This window comes from Ptychodera flava (genome assembly GCF_041260155.1).
Source record: "Ptychodera flava strain L36383 chromosome 23 unlocalized genomic scaffold, AS_Pfla_20210202 Scaffold_24__1_contigs__length_23054250_pilon, whole genome shotgun sequence".
In the NCBI taxonomy this organism is placed as follows: domain Eukaryota; kingdom Metazoa; phylum Hemichordata; class Enteropneusta; family Ptychoderidae; genus Ptychodera; species Ptychodera flava.
Window position 1 is genome coordinate 6,311,439 of NW_027248278.1, and position 20,677 is coordinate 6,332,115.

General features: G+C 36.5%; 1 protein-coding gene across 2 annotated transcripts; it reads right to left on the bottom strand.

Annotated features, from left to right (window-relative positions):
* Positions 1–1,268: 1,268 nt before the first annotated feature.
* LOC139124488 (alpha-2,8-sialyltransferase 8E-like) lies at positions 1,269–20,640 on the bottom strand. Of its 2 annotated transcripts, none has more exons than XM_070690629.1 (7): positions 20,518–20,640; positions 10,820–11,066; positions 10,087–10,231; positions 5,219–5,331; positions 3,485–3,574; positions 2,564–2,808; positions 1,269–1,601 (listed from the first exon to the last, which is right to left on the bottom strand). In XM_070690629.1, exons 2-7 carry the CDS (start codon positions 11,038–11,040, stop codon positions 1,378–1,380), a joined length of 1,038 nt encoding a protein of 345 aa, XP_070546730.1. In that variant the 5' UTR covers positions 11,041–11,066; positions 20,518–20,640; the 3' UTR covers positions 1,269–1,377. The 2 variants fall into 2 exon arrangements, with proteins under 2 accessions (XP_070546730.1, XP_070546731.1); XM_070690630.1 differs by lacking the exon at positions 20,518–20,640 and adding an exon at positions 18,697–18,768.
* Between the last annotated feature and the right edge of the window lie 37 nt (positions 20,641–20,677).

Here is a 20,677-nt window from a genome sequence, read left to right on the forward strand (position 1 = left end):
TCAGTCATACCTACTAAATCAATATTCTGTTCTGTGATATTGTTTACAAAAGTCGTCTCTTTGAAAAATATTCCTCTTTCACTTAACATTCGAATAGCAGTCCTTGATGACTTGGCTGCACAGTGATATTAGGAACTGGGCAGTTTATTCCGCCTGGGCAACGGTGGACTCATGGGGGTCACCCTGTTTTTGACTTTGGTGATGGCGGGGTCACCATGTTTTTGAAATGCCCGATGGGGATGGGGGTCAGTGTGTTTTTCAATTTCGACACGGGCTAATACTTGCCTAAAATGCATTGTGCCAGCCATGAATTTCATCATTCAGTTGCCTTTCTTTGGTGCATAACTTTAATAATCAGACATAATATCAGCGCACCCTTTGGGCACACACACATATATAATATATATACGTGTGTGTGTGTTTGTATGTATGTATGTATGTATGTATGTATGTATGTATGTGTGTATGTATGTATGTATGTATGTATGTATGTATGTATGTATGTATGTATGTGTGTGTGTGTGTGATAGATATTTGTATGTTTAATATTTTTCAGTGCGCCCTCCGGGCACGTTACGTTACTTTAAAATATCAGATATTTTTCAGCATGCCCTTCTGCTTTCATACATCAGACCTATCAGAGATATCTGGATGTTTAATATTTTGCGGCGCATCCTTCGGGCGCGGTACTATAATTTTGGAGATATATGTCAATGATGTTTGCAATTTAAAAGTCTGTTTCGAAAAATGTACCAATCGTTATGAAAATTTCATATGAAAAGCATGGCAAATTCCTGATACTTTTCTGTTTTCTCTATGAGAATTCAGTATAAGAAAGCAACATGCACTAATATTTCACAATATATTTGATTCAGTGACATACTTTAGAAAGAGAAAAATGACACAATAGTTTTCATTCTCATTGATGCAACTATTTTCCTTTGTGTCCCAGATTTACTGCAAAACGGTGCTTTTTTCATGACTAAAATAATAGTTACCAAAAGGCAGCTTTTGTCATTATTATCTGTGCTTTCAATAATGAAAGAAATGTCCTCTCAGACACTTATAAAAATATATATTATAAAACTTATAAAAATACCTCTGGCAAGTCTAAACACCCATCAAAGGTTTTGATTTACTTCTTTTCTCTCTTTGATATTAATGATAGACATCTATTTATGTACAACAGATCTGGACATCTGGTTATCCATAGAAAGTGTGGAGTACATTCACAGCTCATTCAAAATATGGAGACTTTGAATCCCTACTTTAAAACTGATATTACAACAATTTTATTAAAACACAGATTGACTAAACTGACTAAAACAGCTCTATCACCTAGGCACTAAAAACCTCTCTGTGGGCTGTCTGTAAATATCACTTCTTACATTTGCCGACATGTAACCGTATAACACCTTTGTTGTGCAAATCCACAAGCATTTTAAACTCGGCTGTCATGTTGTGTAGGTAATTCGGGTATGAATAAGCGTCAAAATAATGAAAGTTGAGGGGTTTTCCATCCGGGTCTTCGGAGAAAGGCCAGAATCCATACACGTGAACTTCTTCACAGAAACTTACAGCTGCAGTGATCAGTATCAACCCTACAAACATAAAGCCATTAGAGACCGAAGTGTTTTTGATGTTTAATCTTGACAAAAAACAGGAAATTGTTATTTGCAATAATCTGTGGAGCTATATCGGCTACAAGGTTGCTTGTTATTCGAAACATCAATTGAAATGTTAATGCATGGGAGCGTAACCCGATAGCTTGTGGCTGATTTGGTGAGTACCTAATGGCTGAAACCTTAAACTTTGCAGGAACTGTTACAGTGCTATACATCCATGAATAGCATAAATGCAAATACAGCACAGAGGTTAAGATACACCTCCGTCATTAAAGTGAAAGTCAGAATTGTTACTGTTGTCGTACTTGTATCCGAATACTACACACTGAAATAGATTTTTTCTAGAAATGATAGGGCAGTCTCTTGACCTCAAAGACATAACAATATTCATTGATTGTAGATGTCGTGTGATGTGCCATTTCTGAAAATTGAGTCTTTCAGATGTTGCTTTTATTAGTCTCAAAAATGATTTCTATCAATTTTTCAAAAGCAAACATTATCATTCGTGATTTGTTGCAATAAATTTCATACCAGCCACTACATCTGAACAAACATTATTGCTCCTTATTTTAATCTCTAGGAAATATGATGAAAAATCAATATCTATTAAAATCCATATCTATTAAAATCCAATTAATGTATCATATCATACTTTTCGGATAAGGTCAATTGATGGCAGACATATAGTGTCCCTTTAAGAGTAGAAGTGTTAAAGGTATACAGTCACCTGTAATCTAAATATGCCCATATATGGTCAAAGGGGCGTGCCTTGATATTCAAAATGCCCATGGGAGGGCGCTGTTTTTAAAAAGCAGCCACCCGCTTAAAATCTGTCATTGGTTAGATTTTCTCTTTCCATGGTAACTGTGGCAAAATTGGAACAGGTGACAGTATACCTTTACTATCATCGTAATAATGAGTTTTATAATTTAACTTGCCTGTTGTCACTCGGGTTTCTGTGATGTTCTTTTGTTGATAAAATTTTCTCATCGTATATATGAAGTCTGGATGGGCAAAGAAAACTTTTATGTTTTCGGGTTTGAGTGTATCATGTGCTTTGAATGAAAGCTCTGTAGTAAGCCCATGGTAACTGAAAGGTGATGTATAGACTGGTGCATTTTTATACTGCTGCTTGGTGTAGTCTTTGAACCTCACTGCTCCTCTCTCGTCCAGGCCAGAGTAACTATAACAAATCGAAATGAAAATTCAATTTCCATAAATTATGAAATATGAATGATCGTACGCTTCATATACACAACAAAGAGAACAGTACGCTGATTGTGTTATCACATACATAGACCCTGCTTTACTTATTTCCATATTCCATAACTTCTTACTTTAAAATTAGGGATACTTTGAGGCATTAGCGCAGCGTATCGCCTGACGCAAAGCGGAGGGCGACGCGCGGCGCCAACGTGCGAGTGCATCCGGGATTTCCGTGATAACCTTATTATTATACATCTTTCATTCGTGACTAGGGCATCAAATTGTCTGAGTTGTGGCCGTTTTCGTGCAATGTTATCAATGTTTCTCCCGATTTATAGTGAAACTGTGAAATGTTATATTGAACGCGCTGCTGGATAGCCTGTGCACAAGAGAGCACGAGACGTCTCACATTCGTCCACTGGGTCCCTTGAAACCGTTTAACAATGAACGTGCAGATACAGCCGGAGGGGTGTACGCCTTGGGTATGGCCGTTCCGTACGGCCTTTAAGTAATAATAACAATATATATATATATAATATATATATATTATATATATATATATATATATATATATATATATATATATATATATATATATATATATATATATATATATATATATATATGGATGTTGATCAATGCCCATTACTCACTTGGAACATAACAGTGATGGATTTAACGTGACCAGATCTGTTTTCAAACCAACATCATCATTATAAGTGGTGACCTCTGCAAAATTCATCCTGTAAATAAAAATAAGAATTAGTCCAAATGGACTGATTAATACTGGAAGAATATTAATCAGAAGAGCAGTGAAAATGTTAATACAAGATTTAGGTTTGGTACAGACTGCCTTGTGATCCAACTGTTTGTAAGTCTAGAATCTTGGACGTTCTACTGGCAATAAGTAAGCTGTGTAAATTTTCGAATTCTTGAGAATACATTAACTGGATAATGAGGGACTTTTTACAAAAATGCCACCGACTAATGCATGTCTGTAACACGATTTCAATGACATTAGTGTATCAATGTATAAATTGAATATTAGAAATGTATGTGTTATGTATGGTGCCACTTGATTGTGTAGTATATTATAACATGTACACCATGCATTGTCCATCATTTCTGACTGTGTTATCAAATTATTTATACCTATGAATAGTATCCATTCATTTCACAATTTTACAGATCCTCACAAAAATTCTATTATGTTACGAGAATATGTGAAAATGACTGCCTAGGATCTTCTTATGTTAAGTTATCGATATTTCGCACTTGTGTTTTTCTAGACGAGGCTGCACTTATGTATTAGTTTATAATCGCCAACTAAATGTTTTTAAGGCTAGAAGTGAAAATATATCAATATATGATGGCGACCACATATAACGTTTGTCAGTGTTAAATACAAAAATATATTTTCATAGTAATTAATATCTCTATCGCAGATGGAAATGGGATAATGACACTTCCTTAACTATTCTGAGTTGAATAATTTTAAATGAAACATATACTCATCATTTTCAGATTGAAGTCACACGTAACTTGAAAGTTCACCACAAATGCACAATATAGCATGCATTGTGGACCATGTGTCTTATGCGAGAAATCAGCCCATTCCATGTGTTTGCAAACATGCCATGGTTAAGTTTGAAGCCCTGATTGGGGACTCCCAATTAAAATGATATACAATTGGAAAACAACAGGTGCAAATGGCCACGATTTAATCTCCAGTGGCTATACTGTTGAAACTGATAAAGACTAAACGGCAATAGGGCCTAATACTGAATATCAAAATAGCTTAGAATTAGGCCCTACAACGTGCTTGGGTGATTAGAAAAACGTTCCTGGCGATAGAAAATGACGCCAAAGGGTAGATTTTGCAACAATTTAACCCAATACGACGTCAACTGTTCTCATAACAGAACACGTTCAGTGTCGGAAATGCCAATCGTTGTATCGACCAGTGTAGCTGCCTGAGAAAAAATTCCTATCCTTTATAACGTTCTGTGCAGTTTCATAGCCGGGAAATGAGATAAAGGCAATATAAGAATGTTCAAGCAATCAGTGTACGGTTGTTAATTTTTTAAAGACAGCGCGGCAACACTGTAATGAATGCAGGTGGCGTCATTTTCTATCGCCATAAATGTTTTTCTTATCACCCAAGCACGTTTTACAGTAAGTCAAAGCTATTTTGAAATTCACTGTAAGGCCCAGTAATTCATTATTTTTGGGTAATTCTATACCATGCTTATTTCTCGGTCTCCTTTGATAGTATTTGAAATGCCAAGTCGATATTAATATGATATGTACATTATTATCGGTAAAATTGAATGCAGATCCAGAAGTAATTCTATATAACACGAGAATCAACAGATATATGTAATTACCTCATTACAAAGTCTGCTGTATCTATGAACTTGCCACATTTGCTACCCAATAGAATTCCACCACTACCAACCACACTACATTTCTTAAACATTTTTTTCTCGTATGGGATTTTCTGAAAAAGAGAACAAATCAAAGTAAGACTTCGATGGACACTGTGTGCTATAAGGAATGCATTAGAAACATTGTATGGAAGCAAATATAACAAAAATCTTGGTGTTTATACATATTTATGTATACTCTACACCAGCGTGATGTTTCTTATCATGCTTATTATTTTGAGGTTACGACATGTCATTCATCAATGTTGTACTTGTTCGAGTTCAGAGTATTCGTCCTTGATATTTGCTCTACTTTCAGTTTGGCATTTATACAAACATGTATGCAAATGAACTAATTATGATATAGCACAGTCATCAAACTTTAAGCATGAACAAATCTTACTGTATAAACTAAACGCACCTTAGAAGTTCAATAAAATGCAGTAGATTCACTTTTGATGTATGAGCTAATCATGTAATTTTATTACATATGCAAAGGTGCTATTAATTAGAATGTCACACTCACCTAACTTACAAAAACTGTAATTATACTAGCAATGATCGATTCATAGCAGAGGTTCCAGCAAAATCGGCTGACTCACTATTTATATACCTAGCGTAATTAAGAATTTTCAAATACCTTATAATTACAACGTCGTCCATATCAAACTGACAAAATAACTTAACATAAGTAGGATCAATATATTATAGCAGAAGTCCGGTAAAAATCGGTGCCTTCAGTATTGATATGTAGCCTAATTACACAATATAATTGCATATGCAAATAAACGATCGATCAGAATGTCAAACTTCCACCAATGTTATATCTTGGTACCTTCAATGTAAATAAGCACTATCATCAACCTTAGTAAAGTAGAGCTAGATTTATATCCCTATGTAAGTTGATCAAATATTCAAATTGGCAATTACCTTTCCCGCCGTTGATAATAAGCTTATGATGGAAATAAAAGACTCCGCCCTAACTATTAACGTTTATGAGCGTGGGCGAAAGGAAACCCAAAATTAATGAGCTGTTAATTTTAATACTTTTCTCTCGCGCTGGTCCACAAATGCACGTTAATGGTCAGGGCGTCTCCCATATTTCATATCACATCATACCAGTATATTATGGCGCAAATACAGTGATCTGATTGGCCGAGACGCGTACAGAACTGTGGTATATTGGCGAAATACCACGGCTGGCATACGCGTGAGCTCTGAGCTTGAGCGAAAATCCGTTTTTGACGTTCAACGCCAGAATTTCAATATATTGTTATCATATAATAGCAATAAATCACACCCAGCGACGGTATACCAATCGATTTTGACCAGTTCACTTCATATATGCACGAGCGATAGTGAGTGCATATGTCATGAACTGGTCAAAATCCAGCATAAACAAACAGCACAAGGGTAAGTCAGGTTTCAGTTTAATAAATAACTTGCACCTAGTTATTGCTTGACCTCAGCCTTCTGCGCTACGCTTTCAATTCCTTCCACCCTCGTATGTGCGAGAGACTACAACAATAAGAAACAGAAAAGGCACAAGGGACTGTTGACAGTCTAATCAACCCTCTCTCCTTATTATATGGTTAAACATTTATTACGCCAACACTATTGACCTAAATGTAACATTTTGCAGTATTTTTTGTTCTTGTTATCACTTCAAATATATTGTTGTACACGCTATCATGTTGAAATATTCAGTATTCAGCCTTTCAACAAAACCTGCACATGCGTTATTCCGTCCAGCCATAGATTGAAATAAATGTCAATGTATGGTTACCATTAAATGCTTTACAGGACATTGAGAAGAACAGTGAGTTCCTGGCAATTACAGGGCTTTGCAGCCTGCCTGCCCATTCGATGTCTGGTATGCACACATTGTGTGCACAGAACGCATGGTGGGTTTTATCTTAGGGAGCTTTCAGTAATTACAGGGGGGTGGGCCGGGGGAATTTGGGGAAGGTCACTTTTTAGAAAACAGCTCAAGGGGGAGGGTCACTTTTTATAAACCTATCTTGGGGGGAGGGTCACTTTTTACAGAAGCTGATTTTATGGCCAAAACTTTGATTGTCCGTGTGATATTTCCTGAATAGGAAATCACCGACAAAATACGTACACATTATCCACAAGTTTCACAAGCAAAGAAGATGCAGTGGTATCCTACATTAAACACCTTACGGTGACAGTTAAAACTGATAAAAGTCAAGCGACAAAAACATATGCAACAAGTGGAAAAGTGTATATCAATTATCAAATGTACATAAATGCACAGATATTGTCAATTTTTATATTGAAAAAAATTGTGCATAGTTCTCTCATAGACTACCATGTACAGTAAATCAACTTTTCAGTGAAATTCCAAAATCAAATTTCTTGCACAACCATGGACTTGTAACCACTCTAGTCTAATCAAGAACAATAATTTAGATAATCCAGCATACATAAATGCACAGATTTATCTGATTTTGTACTGAAAATGCATAGTGAATCGACATTTCGGTGAAATTCCACAATCAAATTTCTTGCACAACCATGGACTTGTAACTACTCTAATCAAGAACAATAATGTTAATAATTCAGCATACATGAATGCACAGATTTATCTAATTTTGTACTGAAAAAAATTATTCATAGTTTCATCATAGACCCCCATGCATAGTGAATTGACATTTTGGTGAAATTCTAAAATCAAATTTCTTACACAACCATAGACTTGTAACCACTCTAGTCTCATCATGAACATTAATATCAATAATCAAGAATACACAAATGCAAAGATTTACCTGTTTTTGTGTTGGAAAAAACTATTCATAGTTTCATCATGGACACCATGGATAGTGAACCAACTTTTAGATGAAATTCAGAAATCAATTTCTTCTACACGAATGCACATTTTGCTTCCAAATTCAAGCAAAGTACATTTAATACATTATCAAACATATATAACATACAGATATAGCATGTTTTGTGGGGGAAAATTGTCAATAATTTGCCTGATAGACTCAATGTATTATGATTTGATATTTTTGGATGAAGAACTAAATTAGCCACATCTCGATAGTTGCACAAAATATGGTGACCCTCCCTCAAATGTGTATGAAATAGCATATCTCTTCAAAAATTCTTGCGTGATAAATTGCGAGTGTCCCTCCAAAAACACCAGCCCTCCCCTCTGTAATTTGTCCTGAACATAACAATTTAATCTATTGTTATATAAATTAGCTGATACTGTTTCAGTTATTCCTGGGGAGAATACCGCAGTGGTTGGGGGGAGGGTCCACTTTTAGAATGTATGACAAGGGGAGGGTCACATTTTGGATAGGGGAGGGTCACATTTTACGGTACAGATGTGCGCGAAATTCCCCCGGCCCACCCCCTTGTAATTACTGAAAACTCCCTTACATGAACAACAAGGCCCTCAGATTACACTAGACTAATTACTGTCGGAGGATGTTTTCGTTTCTTGTGACTTTTAAAGACAAGTACACCAAACAAGAAATATATTGACTGAATGATCCTTGTTTATTGATCATATGTACTGGAGGTGACCCTTGTTGTTTATTCTCTTGCCACGCCAGCTGTAATCTGAATTGTGTCTGCTGCTAAAGGCCTAATTTCTTAATTACGGCAGCCTCTCTTGTAAGGCATCCTGTTGTTTATGTAAGGATAAAGCCCGAGTACGAGGGCTCTTCTGGTATATAAAGTCCAACCCAACGATAAAATGTCGAGGCCGCAGGCCGAGACATTTTATCGTAGGGTTGGACTTTATATACCAGAAGAGCCCGAGTACGAGGGTTTTATCCGACTTAAAAACTATCGCCCCTAACTGATATATTTTCGTTTTCAATGTGTTTACGTCAACCGTCCCCTTTGTCAATGTAACATGTTTAGGATATGAATTAAAACTTTTATTTGTGAAATAGCCTTCCAATGTAATGGAACATCCTATAAATGCCCTAGGGCACATTATATAATGCCCAAGGGCACAGCAGATTTTGTGTTGCAGCTGGTTTCCACTGTGTTACCAAATTTGAATAGTAAAACGTACCAGATGTCTACAGAATATGACATGTTCACTTTTGATTGGACAGTACTTTACTACGGCGCTGTCATTTGTTTCTGGAATTTGGTGACCAAGGCTTTATGAGTAAATAAAACACCCTGAATTGAGCACTCTGATTGGTCAATCAACATTAGATAGTTTTTATGTAAGATTAAAACCCCATGTGTTCTGTGCACACAATGTGTGCATACCAGACATCGAAACGGGAAGGTAGGCAGCAAAGCCCTGTATTCAGATTATTAGAAAGAATAGCGCAGGTGATCAAAAACGAATACTCCAAGCGATGGTGATGACAATGAGGATGATCGTGATCTAAAGAAAAGGATGATGATGAAGATGATGATGATGATAAGATTAAAGTGATGGTGAGGCCAGTGATGATTATAACAACATACAGAAGGAAGAAGATAAAGCTCATCATTCATGAATAATCTCAGGTCTTTAACCAGCAAGACAGTTTGTAAAAATTGTGCTTATCTATGTGTTCTGGGTCTACAAATGCACACATGTCATGAGCGCCTGTGATCAAATTGGTAAACTCATCATTCATGAATAATGTCAGGCCCTTACTAGCATGACAGTTTTATAAAAATCGTATTTATCTATGTATTCAGCATTTACAGATGAACACTTTATTTGGAAAATGTTATGCTTCACTTGAATAACACTGATGATTTGATAGTTAAAGTGAATCTGTGAAGAATTGTGGTAAGAACCAATGTTTGGCCTTTGATAAGTAGTACATGTCAAGTTACGTTACCTTTGGAAATCTATCGTATATTTCTGATGTCACAAATTTCCACGAAAGCCACTCGGCCTCGTATCCTATTGTACCATGATATTTAACATTTTCCTGTGTTATAATAAATAGTTTGGATGTTGTGCAATGGTCCTCCAGCTCTGATCTAGACATATATAACGTAAAATATACCATCAAGGAAAATCACCCAATCAAAAGTGCCATTAAGGCTCATTAGCATCGACTTACTGATATTAGATGACCTTCAAATGGAAAATATTTTCATTATGTATTCTCAAATATACTTTCCAATTGGCCAACCTTCATTTGTGATAGAGCAGTAAGGAAATTAAGCAGATTTCAGTTCATCTTACATTTCCCACCGTTTTCAAACATTTGACACCACGCAGAAAACATAGAATACAATATCACATAAGATGACATATTCAGTTTTACGTGTTCAGTGTACAAAATATTTTGGGGCATGTGAGCTTAGATTGTGATAGGTATACATACATCATGACAGTGTCCCTCATTGTTGCACTCAATCAGGCTTATTAGGGTGCTACATTGGGTTTCATTACCTTTCAAAATATTGATTAGTAGACTACTATATGACAAGTATAGCTCAAAGGCCTTTCAGGAGCCCCTCCCCTCTCTAAATCTATATGTAATGTTTTACACACACTCAAACAAAATAGACCAATGTAACACACATACTCCGTAACATGCTAAAACAAAGCTGTGCACATACCTAAATATATCCGCTTCTCTGGCATTGAAGCTCCAATTTGTATCAATACTGTGAAATACATCCAGTACGGAGACACCTTCCCCATCTCTTGCGTGAGGCATTGAGTTAACGTTCGTAACACAAACTATGGAACCATTTGAAAGCACTTGTAGAATAATCAGGAAAAAGGTAAGTCCGACAACACAAAAGCAATTCACCAATATCTTACGTCCAGTTTTCATGCTGCAGTCTTCGTAGGATGTTGAATCTAGTATTAAATGGAACCACATGTATTGTCTTATTTTCTACAGAAACTGAAAATCAAGTCCGAGTTCGCAGTAGACCTACTTGGGATCTTGTGTTAAGTTAAATCTATCTATCTATCTATCTATCTATCTATCTATCTATCTATCTATCTATCTATCTATCTATCTATCTATCTATCTATCTATCTATCTATCTATATATATATATATCTATATATATATATATCTTGTGTTCAGTTAAATATATATAAATATCTATATATCTATCTATGTATCCATCTATCTATCTATCTATCTATCTATCTATCTATCTATCTATCTATCTATCTATCTATCTATCTATCTATCTATCTATATATATATATATATATATATATATATATATATATATATATATATATATTTATATATATATAATACAAATTACTCCAAGAACAAAGTAATAATAGTAATAATATCGGTTACTTAAGTTTCCGTGCATCCTGCGTTCTTCGGACACTTACCGGGTATGACACTCTGCCTTCCGCATCGATATATATATATATATATATATATATATATATATATATATATATATATATATATATATATATATATATATATATATATATATATATATATATATATATATATATATATATATATATATTCAGAAGTAGTCATACAGTTTAAATTTACTCGGACAGAAATAAGTACAGCAATGGTGTATAGTAACGTCATGCAAATGCAAAGAGTGGCTCATTATGTGTTCTCTAAGACGGTGTAAGATGAATGATGAAGATATGACATCAGCAGGATTAGTTTATAACAATTATCATGTAGCAAAGAATGAACATCATAAAAAGCTCCATAAGTGTTCATCAGTTGTTTACCAAGGCGACCGTTTCAGGGATTTGAAAATAACACACTGAGTCAACTGCCTTGGCTCCCCAAGCAGTACTGATTAGGTACCACCACACCATAAGTTTTTCAGAGTCTGATGTTACGTGTGATGTCTTTAGGTGTTGTATTGAATTTTTCAAAACGTACCGGATATCTTGACATAGCTTTATGAAACTGTCTGATGATTTTACATTGTACTCCTCCTTGAGACAGCATCCTGTAATACAGGCTGGCAACTTTCGGAAGAAAGTTTTCTATTAGAAGTGTTGCGTTAGCAATGCGGAGATATTCTGACAGTACAGTGCCATAAAAGATTAATCAATGATGTTACTTTCGCGATCTGGCATTCTCACTATGAAAAACTTACAATCGTCGCACTTGTCAAAGAGTTTATAGACAAATATTCCATCCACTATGGATATGTCCAATTCAAGAAATGTAGCCCATTATGCACACATTTAAACTTGAACTCTGCCGGATAAATTTGTTCATACGATCTACAAAACTCTCCGTGATCATTCAGGAAACATACGTCATCGATGAATCATGCGCATCCATGAAATTTCCGAGCACGAGCTTTTGACATGAATCTATACTAATATCTGTGTAAGTACAAATTTGCCCAGAATAGCGCTTGGTCAATATCCATATAGGAATGCGTATGGTTTGTAAAATCAATCAGTTGCCTATCTGGAAATAGCTTTCTACTATGAGATGTTCTATGGCAGATTACGACGATGCTTGAGAAAAATAATAGCTTTGTTTATCTTTGCGCCAAAATACCTTAGAAGAAGTAAAATACCGTCAAGGACAGTGTGCTCACATTCGGTTTGAATTGGTAAATTCAAGGAATATTTAAACCAGAAAAACAAGAATGACAAAAGCAAATAAGGTCTGCAACTTAGGTACTGGAGGTCATCTTTAGGAACATGCATATCAACTTCTCTAGCAATGGGACAAGCAGATCCTACATACATAAGCAAATGTCGACAAAAAATTAGCCAGAGAAGCTTGACAAAAGAAAAGGTGGGAGAGTGGGGAAAAAATAAAAAGTGGGAAAAATATGTACAAGGGATCTGGTAAAAAGTAATGCTACCTCATCAATCTTCTATCCCCTACCCCCTCCTGAATATCAAATGTTCCACCCCTTACATAAGACCAGCTGGCAGGAAATGTATTTACAACCTTGGGGATGTTTTAATTAATGTTATGAGTGCTATCATTCGAATGTAAACAGCACTTAAATCAGTTACAGATAGTGAAATGCCTTCCACTGTGGGGGGATTACGACATCTGGAATTATCCTGGATCCAAATTTCTCATCAGTTCTTGTATGTCTTACATGCAACAGTTGCAAAAATTGACCCGCAATTAAAAAAATTACCTCAGCTTTGTTTTCTGGATCAAATTTTACTACAAATTGATATTAAATATGACAAAATTATGTTCGCAGCCTTCAAAACTCTCTCACAACATATCCTGGGACAGTGGGTTGGTGTAGGTCATTTAAGGTCACAAAAGAAAATTACCTAAAATATAAAAATTTGGGGGTTTCCCAACACTTTGAGCAGAAAATTTATCTCATAACATCCGCGGGACTTTACCCGATCGCGTTCGATATACGCCACAAGTACCGCTGCGATATCACAGCTACAATTTTGTACAACAGTGCCATATGTGACAGCAAAAAAAGTCTGAAGTCAGTACCAAACTTGACGCATATTTCACATATCTCTACAAGCTTGGTACAAATTCCACCACAATCACGGTGAAAATCCCCTTAGTTTGTACCAAACTAGAGCAAACTTGGTGCATATTTCACATGTTCCATTAAAGTGTTTAGCAAATTTGTAACACATATGTACTAATATGAAGCAAGTTTTGATCTTTCGTACGGGTGTTGCACATTATGCTCACATTTAAACTTGAGCTCTGTCGGATAAATTTGTTCATACGATCTACAAAACTTTCCGTGATCATTCAGGAAACATACGTCATCGATGAATCAAGCGCATCCATGAAATTTCCGAGCACGAGCTTTTGACATGAATCTATACTAATATCTGTGTAAGTATAAATTTGCCCAGAATAGCGCTTGGTCAATATCCATATAGGAATGCCTATGGTTTGTAAAATCAATCTGTTGCCTATCTGGAAATAGCTTTCTACTACGAGATGTTCTATGGCAGATTACAATAATGCTTGAGAAAAACAATAACTTTGTTTATCTTTGCGCAAAAATGCCTTAGAAGAAGAAAAATGAATGTACCCTTTAGTTCCACCCTCAAATACAAAGTCAACTACATCATACAAATATTCAGTAGATCCTTATGTTTTTTTGGGTGTAGTGTGCTGAAGTCGAACGTCGAGATGCATTTGGCCTTTTTTCTATAGTGTTGATGACTTTCAACTTTTCAATTACTGGAAAATATTTTTTTACAGCCCAGTAGGTTTTGATGTTCCTATAAAATGTACTTTATAGATGGAATATATGCATTTGTTCAAAAATTAATTTGTAGACAGTAGAAACCGCTTTACTGAGTGGTTTTGTGCTGCAAGTGCTTGATACTATAATAAAGCGAGCTCCGGATTGGTTCTTATGCACCTTGGGCATCCACTACAATAAGCGGAAGTTTTTTTTGTTTTCTCTCTGATCACTATTGGAACTAATTTGGGATAATTGGATCTTCATATTTTTCAAATTTCTCAAAAGAGTTAGGTGCCCTTTAGCTTAATATTGCAATATCACATAGTACTCATAAAAACAAGTGTATGATTTGAAAAGAAAAGCAGATAAGCTTACATTTGCAGGTTAAACCGACATTACTTCACCATCCAATTATTCCAAATTTGTTCCAATCGTGTTTCTGATACTTTCAGTCCATTTCTGTCACACACTGCAATGTTGTTCGTGATGACAGATGTCACATCTATTCATATGTGTCTGACCCTCCGTTCCAATCTTTGTACAAAGATTGTAGCGCCATGGAAAATTATAACCTAGCTGGGGAGTCTCAGCAGTACAGTAGCCACACTAATCTCTGCCACAGGCGACGGTTTTCACCAACTTTTTGGGTATTGTGCGTTTTCCACGATATACATTTTCTGTCTTTTTGGTGGGGCGCGCGGTCAACGACTCGGAGACCCTCTAGCTTGGTTCGAATTATCCACGCCGCGCTGCTGCCCCACTGTGCTTCAATCTCTGTGTGGAGATTGCCTCCGTTCATGGCACACACTTCAGTGTGGAGACGTTTTATATAGAATGATTTGCACACGCATGCAACATTGTTTGCAGCGTCATATATATATATATATATATATATATATATATATATATATATATATATATATATAAAATGTATACAATGTGCCCTCCCGGTTATCACCATAATGGCTTTATGGCGATCTCTGAACTTGTGCACGGAGAGTACAGTATATATAATATATATATATATATATATATATATATATATATATATATATATATATATATATATATATATATATATATATATATATATATATATATATATATATATACAAACAGGGTAATGTAGTAAACGCATGATGAAAGCTAAAAAACGGCACCTATCGACTGTTCTAACTCAACAGTTATCGAATCAGGCATCATCAATATTTTATCAGGCCTACCTACATTCACGTGCCTGTGTAAAGCTATGGGGAGAGCGCCCTCACTTCCGTGCATTTTTTTTACGTATCATACATACCCCGACCCGGTGCCCAAATATGGGCAATCGCGTGGATTTCTGAACTACCTCGATTCTGGTCGCTACGCGCTTTGCTATCCGCAAACGTTCCATTTGTACACAAAAGTTAAGAAAACGTCTGCTCGCTCAGAACGTAGTTGCGCGTGGCGATAGTGGCGCCGCGACGGTGACATCGGCTTATATTTCTAAATTCTGGTGAAATCCTGTGTATACTAAGTGCATGGAGGTAGGAAGAGACTACCTCCATGCTAAGTGCCAGCTGTGATATCGCAGCGGTACTGGTGGCGTATATCGAGCGCGATCGGGTCATTGAGGTCATCGCCACAGTCCAGCTGCGAGCCAACGCATAGGCTTCGTTGGCAGTTTACTACGAGACCGACCGGTATCGTAGATTTAGGGACTGGTCAGTTTCTTCGCCTGGGGGGGGGCGGTGGATTCATGGGGGGTCACCCTGTTTTGACTTTGGTGATAGGGGGGGTCACCATGTTTTTGAAATGCTCAATAGGGGGGGTCAGTGTGTTTTTGAATTTTGACACAGGCTCATCATTGCCTAAAATGCTAGTGTCAGCCACAAAATTCATCATTCAGTTGTATTTTTCGGCGCGGGCGCATAACTTTAATAATCAGTCATATTTTTCGGCACGCCCAACTTTAACATATCAAGCATACTTACATCAGAGATATCTGTATGTTCAATATTTTTCAGCGTGCTCTTCAAGCTCATTACTTTAATATATCAGACATTTTTCAGCATGCCCTTCAGGTGCATGACTTTAATATACAAGGCATATATATCAGAGATATCAGGATGTTTCATATTTTTTGGCGCGCCCTTCGGGCGCCATACTTTCAGAGATATCTTGATGTTTGCTAAGTGAAAGTGTACCATTATGAAATCTGCATTTCATATGAAAAGGATGACAAATTCCTGATACTTTTCTGTTCTCTCTGTGAGAATTCAGTATGAGAAAGCAACATGCACAAATATTTCACAATATATATTTGATACAGTGACTTATTTTAGAGATAGAAAAATGACAAGATATCTTTCCTTCTCATGATGCAATTATTTTCCTTTGTTTCATAGGTTTTCTGTAGAAAGATGCTTTTTTATGAACAAAATAACAGTTAAAAAAGGCAGTTTTTGTCATTTTTAGCTGTGCTTTTATGGTTTCAATGTTACACAAGAAAAGGTCCTCTCAGACACTGTACACATCAGATTTGGCTAAAAAAGCTCTCTATGGCTCCTCAGTAGATTTAATTGGATGGTTGGCAAGTCTTAACACCCATCAAAGTTTTTGATTCACTGCTTTTTCCTCTTTGATATTAATGATTGACATCCATTTCTGTACAACAGTTCAGGACATCTGGTTAAGCAGAGAAAGTGTGAAATACATTCACAGCTCATTCAAATACAGCTCATTCAAAATGTACTGTATTTAAACTTTAAGATTGACACTTTGAAATTCCTATCTTACAACTGACATGTCAACAATTTCACTAAAACATAGAATGACTATTTAAAATATAAATATATGTAAAATGTAAAATAATATATATATATATATATATATATATATATATATATATATATATATATATATATATATATATATATAATTTATGTGTCCATCTTTTGTTTTACCTTTGTCGCGCCCGGGGGGGGGGGTCACCCTGTTTTAGAAATTTGGAATAGGGGGTCACCCTGTTTTCAATATTTGGAATAGGGGGGGTCAGCCACTTTTTGACGTCGGCAAAAAATAATCCACCCCCCCCCCAGGCCGAAGAAACTGACCAGTCCCTTAGCTCGCAAATAATAAAATAGATAAAGCATGCAATAAATAAAATTATACCTACTGTATCACTGACTATCTGAGACTCATCTTCTACTCCTGCTAATGAGCCCGACTGTGACAACATGTATTTTCGACCATTTTTCGGTGAGTCGTCGATGGTTCCTGCTTGAATATGAACTTTTGACCTATGTATTCAGTGCGTTGTACGCGCGATCGAGCAAACATCGTAGAAACCGTCGACGGCTCACGGGAAAATGGTCGAAAATACGTGTTCTTATCTTCAAGAAAGTTGGCAGGCGTACAGAATGAGTCTCAGATAGTCAATGATAAAGATGATACAAATTTATTTATTCAAAGGCTAACATAGTTCATTATTTTGCAAGCTAAATCTACGATACCGGTCGGTCTCATAGTAAACTGCCAACGAAGCCTATGCGTTGGCTCGCAGCGGGACTGTGGCGATGACCCCAATGACCCGAGCGCGTTCGATATACGCCACAAGTACCGTTGCGATATCACAGCTAAGTGCGTGCGTGCCTGTTCAGTAGTAGGCCTAATTACAATAAATTGACAGCACGCGTTTGTCCTTTCTACACCTCGATTTCAGCCTGGATCTCTCTTGGTCACGTACTAGTACGCATGTTGTTTTGCGCGTTTTAGAATTCTGCAGGTAGACAAATGACGGCATTATGTATGTCAATCCGCGACGGGAAACCGCCTTCGCAATTATGAATGGTGATGAATTTTTGATATTGCAGGCCTTTTTATCTCCTAAACGATGTTGAATATTATGTAAACTACATATTTATCATTCCATAAGGTATATGATAAAACCTCTACGGCCCTGATACGGCTTTTGTGGCCCTTGGTCGTACGGCGTACGGGCCTGGCACGCTCGGGCCCTTCCGCCGTACGACCTCGGGCCGCAAAAGCCGTATCAGGGCTGTAAAGATTAATATAGGCGATTGGTTTTTGATGTCTTCGCCAGGTAACCAGGTGTCGTATGTTTTGAGTTAAAATCCGATTGAGATTTTACTGGACTGCCGTCGTGAGCAGCTTATCGCTATTTGCTTATCGCTTATTGCTATCGTTGGTAACACGAGCATTGTCTAAACCTGTAAGTTAGTCACAGCTGTCAGCATGATAATTGATATACCGTAGACTGTGACTCACAACTGCAGGCAGACATTCGTAGCTGTGAATAAACACATTTTCCGTCGCCATACCTTAAAATTCTTTCAAATAATATCTGAGAACGGACACATCATAGTTTGTAGCTAGCCATACGTACTCACATTTGTAGTTGTACTATATAGTCGTCTCATTCAACCGGGGAATAACGTATTTTATGCATGACGGTCGTGCGCATGTTGTCAACGTGAACAGTGGGCCTAATTGCACATTATGCGCACATAAATGATGCGCACTAAACTTATGTAAAGGTACGCTCACAGCCTTGAAAATCACCTCGCCGAGCGGGCAAGAGTTTCCTTTACCAGGTATTGTAAATTTTTCAACCCGACACGTGACTTACTTAGTCTAAGGCAATTACGATATTCGAATAATACGTGAGATGTAATACTTTATTGAGATCTCAAAAATGAAAATTATTTCTATTTGACTGCTAAAGTTCAAATATATATATATATATATATATATATGTATATGTATATATATATATATATATATATATATATATATATATATATATATAGGATAAAGCCCGAGTACGAGGGCTCTTCTGGTATATAAAGTCCAACCCAACGATAAAATGTCGAGGCCGCAGGCCGAGACATTTTATCGTAGGGTTGGACTTTATATACCAGAAGAGCCCGAGTACGAGGGTTTTATCCGACTTAAAAACTATCGCCCCTAACTGATATATTTTCGTTTTCAATGTGTTTACGTCAACCGTCCCCTTTGTCAATGTAACATGTTTAGGATATGAATTAACACTTTTATTTGTGAAATAGCCTTCCAATGTAATGGAACATCCTGTAAATGCCCTAGGGCACATTATATAAATGCCCTAGGGCACAGCAGATTTTGTATTGCAGCTGGTTTCCGCTGTGTTACCAAATTTGAATATTAAAACGTACCAGATGTCTATAGAATATGACATGTTCACTTTTGATTGGACAGTACTTTACTACGGCGCTGTCATTCGTTTCTGGAATTTGGTGACCAAGGCTCTACGAGTAAATAAAACACCCAGAATTGAGCACTCTGATTGGTCAATCAACAGTAGATAGTTTTTAAATATATATATATATATATATATATATATATATATATATATATATATATATCACTGCTCTATTAAAGCAACTGCAATGCGCACACGGACGTAGACAGTCTGACGATGGCAAACAAATGCACCACCCTACGGTTACCCTATCAGTACCTTCTGTGTAGAAATGACATAATATCTTGCCATCTCGATCGCTTTTATATACATTTACTAACGAAAATGGTATGGAAACAACTGACAATTATGGGAAGAGAAATGAAGAGAAATGACATGAAATACGGAAATAAATAATTCTGCAGTCACATTTCGCTTCAGGAAAAATGTTTTGCAAATGATACTGTTTCTGTAAAAAGCCTTTGGTCTAAATTAGTAAAAAACCATTCATATATTTACAAACCTTTAGCTATGTTGGCCAAAGCATCGTTGTGGTTCAACTCTCTCAATAAGTAGAGCATAATGAGTTCAATGTTTGTTTTGCCCTTTAACCAGCATGGTTTCGTGCTGGTAATGTAACTCTACTGGAGTTCAACAACTCCATTGTTATCAAGGCTAAGTGAGGATCTGTTCGCATGAAAGCGAGATGGACCTTGAACTTTTGAAACTCTCTCCAGAAGTAGTCTACTATTGACTGCCATTGTAAAAAATCTGTGGTCCACCTACAGACAAGCTGCTGACGGTTGTACTTCATATGTGCCTACGTTTTGAAGTACCGTGCGATATGCATTGGGAAGTAGCATTAGACGTGCACGTGGCACATACGTACACAAAGCCATGAAATACAAAAAAAACGACTTACCATGATTTATACTGGCTGAGTCGGCTGATTATGTAATACCTAACGGTGACAGTCGAGGGTGTGTGCAGGCATCATGTATATGTTCTTACTGCAAGCTGGTCATTGCACCGTTCATGTCGCAACTTGTCAGTGAAATGAATCATAGGTCATTGCAAACTCA

Bases quoted from the DNA above. Each gene is read 5' to 3' on its own strand.
- LOC139124488 (XM_070690629.1), bottom strand. From the start codon at position 11,040: ATGAAAACTGGACGTAAGATATTGGTGAATTGCTTTTGTGTTGTCGGA. The intron at 5,332-10,086 runs GTAACGTAACTT...TCTCTTTTTCAG, and splicing joins TATACGATAGATTTCCAAAG to AAAATCCCATACGAGAAAAA. The intron at 2,809-3,484 runs GTGAGTAATGGG...GATTTGTTATAG, and splicing joins CCATCACTGTTATGTTCCAA to TTACTCTGGCCTGGACGAGA.